Source organism: Psammomys obesus, unplaced genomic scaffold (genome assembly GCF_907164565.1).
Source record: "Psammomys obesus unplaced genomic scaffold, mPsaObe1.curated_primary_1811, whole genome shotgun sequence".
Taxonomy (NCBI): domain Eukaryota; kingdom Metazoa; phylum Chordata; class Mammalia; order Rodentia; family Muridae; genus Psammomys; species Psammomys obesus.
The window spans coordinates 297526-304269 of NW_026594240.1; the positions used below are offsets into that span (position 1 = coordinate 297526).

The 6744-nt window shown below is 57.1% G+C and overlaps 1 protein-coding gene across 2 annotated transcripts; it reads left to right on the forward strand.

Moving 5' to 3' along the window:
• Positions 1-689: 689 nt before the first annotated feature.
• On the forward strand, positions 690-4583 carry Krt18 (keratin 18). 2 transcript variants are annotated; one of them, XM_055618268.1, is made up of 7 exons: positions 690-1214; positions 1913-1995; positions 2244-2400; positions 2928-3092; positions 3186-3311; positions 3551-3774; positions 4367-4583. In XM_055618268.1, exons 1-7 carry the CDS (start codon positions 777-779, stop codon positions 4380-4382), a joined length of 1209 nt encoding a protein of 402 aa, XP_055474243.1. In that variant the 5' UTR covers positions 690-776; the 3' UTR covers positions 4383-4583. The 2 variants fall into 2 exon arrangements, with proteins under 2 accessions (XP_055474243.1, XP_055474242.1); XM_055618267.1 differs by having other exon boundaries at positions 4403-4583.
• The last annotated feature ends 2161 nt before the right edge of the window (positions 4584-6744 follow it).

Genomic DNA, 6744 nt, shown 5'->3' on the forward strand with positions numbered 1-6744 from the left:
TCTTCTGTGCACTGAGAGGCCTTGGGTTTGATCCTCAGCGGAAAGTGATGTCTCAGGCCTCTGCCTCAGCTCAGCACTGGAAAAGTGAGCCAGGAAGATGAGTTGAGGGCCATCCCTGGCAACACAGAAAGCTCAAGACTAGCCTGAGCTACATAAGACCCCTGTCTCAAAAAAGAAGGTTAAGGGAGAAGAAAGAAAATAGTAAATAAAAAGGCGTCCAGACACGGTCTGCACAGACGGAGGAAAAGTGCTCCGGGGTATTGGAGAACAGGTATTTCCACGGTCCCCTCCAGAGCCTGAGCAGTGAACCCAGCGCCAGAGTGGGGAAACCAAGAGACCTGGGCTCAGGGTAGTGTTTCTCTCCCTCTTCCTCAGCTCCGATCCTTCCCCACAGGACGGACTTCTGGAACTCCAGACTCATGCTGAAGACGCCCCACAAAATCTTGCCCTGGTGGACACCTTTTCTATCTGTGCGAATGGCATTAAAATCACCATTCCCTGCCCTGAACGCAGTCTCCAGGGCTAACACGACCCTCTAGCCCTTGTGCCCCTTTCCTGGGTCGGTGAGGGTGGCAGGCAGGCCGAGGTTGTGCAGAGGCCAAGAAGAGCTGCGACCAGGTAGGTCACAGGAGTCCTGGCGCCCGCGCCCCCGTGGCGGGGGCGGAGCCTACTGGGAGGTCTCCTCCTCCTAGCAGGGATATAACAGACTGAGAGCCGCCACCTTCGCTAACGACCTCCAGCCGTGGTCCCTAACCTCGCTCTCCTCTCCGGACACCATGAGCTTCACCACCCGCTCCACCACCTTCTCCACCAACTACCGGTCGCTGGGCTCCGTGCGGACGCCGAGCCAGCGGGTCCGGCCTGCCAGCAGCGCGGCCAGCGTCTATGCAGGCGCTGGGGGCTCCGGCTCCCGGATCTCCGTGTCCCGCTCCACCAGCGTCTGGGGGGGCTCCGCGGGCTCCGTGGGCTCCGTGGGCTCCGTGGGCTCCGTGGGCTCCGCGGGCCCGGTGGGAATGGGTAGCATCCAGACCGAGAAGGAGACCATGCAGGACCTGAACGACCGCCTGGCCAGCTACCTGGACAAGGTGAAGAGCCTGGAGACTGAGAACAGGAGGCTGGAGAGCAAAATCCGGGAACATCTGGAGAAGAAGGGGCCCCAGGGCGTCAGAGACTGGGGCCACTATTTCAAGACCATCGAAGACCTGAAGGCTCAGGTAAGGGGCGGAACGGGGGAGCCCTAGCTCCCAGCAATTCTGACCTTCCGGGGCGCCCCTCCCCCGAAACCTGAACGCGGTGTGGGTGACTGCCTCCTTCCACTCTCTCCACACGCATCCCATTTCCCCATTCTGTGGGACGCAGTTAGGAAAGCTTTCCATTCCCACCCACAACCTGTTGGCATTCCAAGGGTGGTGCTACTCCTGGGAGCCGGCTTTCCCCAAGGGCTGTAGCGGGAAGGGGACAGGACTGAAAACCTCACACACAGAAAAAGGGTCATAAAGTGGACGCAGACACCTCGTTTTCGGCAGGGACGGTTAGAGGGTTAAGCGGATGTGCTAAGGCTGAGTCATCCAGGAGTAAACAGGAGCCTACCTGTAGGAGGGGCCAACCAGGGGGTGGGGGGCCAGACAGGGAGTTAGCAGGTGCACGGGAAAGCCGGCCCAGGGGCAAGGTGCCAGGACCTCAGAGTCCAGGCCGGGAGAGGAGGCACAGGGGGAAGGGAAGATGGGGACCCTGGCTCTCCCTCCCCCTCCCCCGGGGGTCAGAGGGTGGAGCCAAGAGAAGAGGCAGGAGGGGCAGCTGCGTTTGGGCTGTAATGAGAATGAATAAATAGACTTAAAAAGACCCGTTCTCACACCCACACCATCATCTGAGCCGGCACTCTCAGAGCAGCTCTCCGCTCTAATCTGCCCAGATCTTTGACACTTCCGTGGACAACGCCCGCATCGTCCTGCAGATCGACAATGCCCGGCTTGCTGCTGATGACTTCAGAGTAAAGTAAGCGTGGGATTACAGCTAGAGCTAAGACCGTCTCCCCCTGGGGTCTGGTCGGGTCAGGGTGCCCTGACCATTCATTTGTACAGCAAACTTGTGTAAGCAAACTGCTTCCTATCAGCCAAGGAGAGTTGCCAAGGGAGTGACTCCTGACTGGTGGCTTATGATGGGCACAAGGCTAGCCTAGAGGGTGGCACCCGGCGAGGAGGTCCTGGGTCAGACAGGGCCCACTGACCACCTGTGCCCGTCAGATATGAGACAGAGCTGGCCATGCGCCAGTCAGTGGAGAATGACATCCACGGACTCCGAAAAGTGGTGGACGACACCAACATCACCAGGCTGCAGCTGGAGACAGAGATCGAGGCGCTCAAGGAGGAACTGCTTTTCATGAAGAAGAACCATGAGGAGGTGAGCCCGGGAGCCCGGGGCCAAGACTAGATGGGCCAGGCTGCTCCCAAGCCGACTCGCATGGAGCTAGCAGCCTCTGCTGCCAGTCTGTTTTGATTAGGAGCGAATCCATTGGATCATCTACGAAGTTAGACTATTGTGAAGTCAAGGTAATGTGGGCTAAGGCCTGGCTTGCAGCCCTACGTCCTGGAAAGCTGAGGCCAGCCTGTGTTACTCACAGAAAGAGTGTGTGAGTAAGACAAGGGAATTAATTGGGGAAAGGCAGGGACTGCCAGTCTTAGGAGCGGGGGCTGGGGTGGGATGGTGGGGCGGCAGGTAAGATCTGTGGAAGGAAGAGGGTAAAAGCACCGAGAGTGGCAGGCTCAGGGAGTGAGGGAGTGCCACTTCTGCCCACCAGAGCCAGGCTTGCAGAGCGCAAGGCCGGGGTTTCCTCCGTCCTCTTCCGCCTTCTAGGAAAGGCCACCGTGATAAAAGGCCAGGTCGGAAAGCCGACCTTCAGCGCCGCCCTCCCCCGTCTCTGCCTTCAGGAAGTCAGAGGTCTGGAAGCCCAGATTGCCAGTTCTGGGCTGACCGTGGAAGTGGATGCTCCGAAATCGCAGGACCTCAACAAGATCATGGCTGACATCCGTGCCCAGTATGAGGAGCTGGCCCAGAAGAACCGGGAGGAACTGGACAAGTACTGGTCCCAGCAGGTGTGCAAGAGGAAAGGCTGCCTGCCAGGGTGTCGGGGGGGGGGGCCGCCAGGGAAGGACGGCAGGCCCTGACTGACCCTCCCCACCTTGCAGATCGAGTCGAGTACCACAATCGTCACCACCAAGTCTGCCGAAAGCAAAAACGCCGAGAACACGCTCACGGAGCTCAGGCGCACCCTGCAGACCTTGGAGATGGACCTGGAGTCCATGAACAACCAGGTAAGGGTCCTCCAGTCGCCTGCTGTGGTTTCTCTGCACCCAGACCTCGGACACTTAGCCTCAGCCCTAACCCTCCTCCCCACACCCCGATCCAGGGGTTCCCTAAGACGAGGAGTCAGCTCTCCTTGCATTTCCCGCCGCTCCCACCAAGACCCACCACTTGACAGACAGGAGGCCCTTCAGAGAATGAATGAGCAGGCTAGGACTGTGACTCACCCTCCCGCCTCTGTGCCCTGCAGAAGGTCAGCTTGGAGAACCACCTTGCGGACGTGGAGGCCAGGTACAGCGCCCAGATGGAGCAGCTCAATGGGCTTCTTCTGCACCTGGAGTCGGAGCTGGCACAGACTCGGGCGGAGGGGCAGCGCCAGACCCAGGAATATGAAGCCCTGCTGAACATCAAGGTCAAGCTGGAGGCCGAGATTGCCACCTACCGGCGCCTGCTCGAGGACGGCGAAGACTTCAGGTGAGCATCACTGTCCTAACTACACATGCCAGTGAGGGTCATTTCCACCTCTGGGGATCTGAGAAGCACCATGGCCTGTTTGTTGGTAGCCACTAGGCAGCAGCTCCATGAGCGTGAGTTACAGGATCCCTCGCACAAGGAAGGAATGACTAAGTGGGCGGGTGGTGGTGTCGCACACCTGTGGTCCCGGCCCTCAGGGAGGCAGAGGCAGGCAGATCTCTGAGCCTGAGGCCGGCCTGGACTACAAATCGAGTGATTAGGTACAATTAAAGAGTGATTAAGCATGGCCCCTTCGCTGTCTTCGGGGTAGAAGTTCAGCGCTGAGTTTCCCTTTTCTAGAAGAAACAGCTGAAGAGAGTTTGGAGGCCAAGAAAGGAGCCAGAGCTGAGTGTGGTGGTGCACACCCGTGATCCCAGCACTCTGGGAGGCAGAGTCAGGCAGATCTCTGTGAGTTCGAGGCCAGCCTGGTCTATACAGCGAGTCCAGCACAGCCAGAGCTACACAGAGAAACCTGACTCAAAACAAAACAAAACAAAATGGGGGGCAGAGAAACGGCGTCTTCTTCCACATCTGTCTCCCTTCTGCTCTCTAGGGCTGTTCATCACTAAGGCCTGCTTGTCTGTTACAGCCTCAGCGATGCCCTGGACAGCAGCAACTCCATGCAAGCTGTCCAGAGGACAACCACCCGCAAGGTCGTGGACGGCAAAGTGGTGTCCGAGACCAATGACACCCGAGTTCTGAGGCACTGAGGCTGGGGGGGGGGGTTACCCTTCGGGACTAAGGATCAATAAAAGTTGAGCGTCACTGGACATTGCCCTGTGTCTTCCTGCTTGTGCACTTGTACACTAGGTGGACGAGTCCTCCTGACCCCGGGGGTTTTCCGTGATTGGGTGGTGGCACAGGAAGAGCCTACATCCTTCCACACCTAAGGGAAGATGAAGTAGGAGGCATGACAGTCCCAGGTAGAGGTGAGAGTGTGACCAGACCGTGGGCTCTCCCTCTCCAGAGACCAGGAGACACAGGCTTGCTGGTATGCACGTGCACTTCAGGTGGAGATGGAAGGATCCGGAGCTGAAGGCCAATCTGGGCTCCAAGTGAGGTCCAGGGCAGCGAGCACCACATGCCAGGACCCTTCTAAAACAGAACAGAGGCTGGGTGTGGCTGTGCATGTCTAAAATCCCAGAGCTTACCAGCGGGAAGAGGACCAGGGATTCGGGGCTGCCATCTGCTACATAGCAAACTCGAAGCCAACCAGAACTCTAAGAGACCTTGTCTCACGAGGTCTCAGGGAGGAACTTGGTGAAGCCAGGCACGGTGGCAGAGGAAGCAGAAGCAGGAGAATCATGAGTTCGAAGCCAGCGTAGGCTGTACCCACCCTCTCCAAAATTAGAAAAGAAAGCCTTATAAGACCCCAGCAGAGTCCGGAGAAAACTGGCACTCCCCTATTCTGCCACTCTTTCAGGGCTTCCCCAAAAAGATTCCCAACCCCCACCCACGCTCAGTGGGCCTCTGGTCCCTGCTCTGACACTCCGTGATGCAGAAGTCCACATGGTGGGGCCAGGTCAGGCAAGCAGGCATCTGTGGGAGTCCTACAGCACCGTTCTGGCTCTGCGTGACCAGGCAGCCAAAACCACACATCTAAAATAATAATCTGAGCTGGGAGGCAGTGGCACACACTTAATCCCAGCACTCGGGAGGCAGAGACAGGCCGATCTCTGTGAGTTGGAGGCCAGCCTGGTCTACAGAGTGAGTCCAGGACAGCCAGGGCTACACAGAGAGATCCTGTCTCTAATAGATAAATAATTAATAATAATAAAATAAAAATCTGTTTCAATTGGGAGGATAATGTATCTTTCTCAGTTTAAAAATTATAGAAGTTAACATAGAGTCCAAAAGGAAAGCCGGAAATCAAATTGAAAGCATGACATCTCTGCTCCCAAAAGTAATTCACCACAGCCCCACACTCCAATAAAAAGAAAATACCTCTATGTGCCTAAAGCACATAGATTCTCCCGAGTTTGGGCAGGTCACAGAGTAGGGCCTTGCCTACGCTACAGCGTGGAGTGCTAAGTTACTTCAGACATGTGAGTGACTGGAGACATCTTGGCCTCCAGGAGTCTTGTTTTAGCAAAAAGGGGCAGTTAATGTCCATGAGCAAGCGTAAGCAGGCTGAGTCATGCTCCCTTGCTATAGAGTAGAACTGTTTCCTCTGAGAGTCGGGTTTAGAGGCCCTTTTTGTGTGGGGGGTAAGTTGTTAAAATCGGCACCGGATAAACACCCTGTGAAGGGCTTCCCGTGGGCCAGGCCCTGAGCGAAGCTTCAGCGCAGACGTGGAGAATGAAATGCCTGGCAGTTTCCCCTCCCGAAAGCTTGAGACCGAAGACACCCCCGTTACACACCAGCTGTTACACAGCAGCCGCTCGGCACGGTGCCATGGAGAAACAGCCCTTACCGCTGTGGAAGTAAAATTTTGGTGATGGGAAAGGATGAAGCCGGATCACACAGCGTCTACAGGCCGGGGGGAAGCAGGCAGGGAGCCCTGGAGGTGGGGTGTCGGGAGAGGGGGCTCACAGCCACACCTGAGAAGAGCAGTGTTTAGGGTGTCCTGAGTGGGAAAGCTAAGGGTCACACCACATGAGGCCTTTGCTGCTTGACACCCAGGGGACGGCGCTAGCTCAGAAAGCCCCTGGCACCAGCACCCAGCACAGGTATGGCTGAGACAGGCCTCCCTTCCTGAGCAAGGTCCGAGTTACGAAAGAGGCTAGCTGGAAGTTTCTGTGGGAAGGGCCCCCTGAGTCCGACCGTCAGAGAAAACGTTCTACTCTACAGCAAGGGAGGATGACTCACACTGTCCACACTTGCCTTCCCGAGCAAACACTGCCCTTGACCCTTTGACCCATCGACCCTTGCCATTTTCCCCAGCCACTACCCAGTCTTCCCACCCTGGCAGAGTCTGCAGGACACAGATCT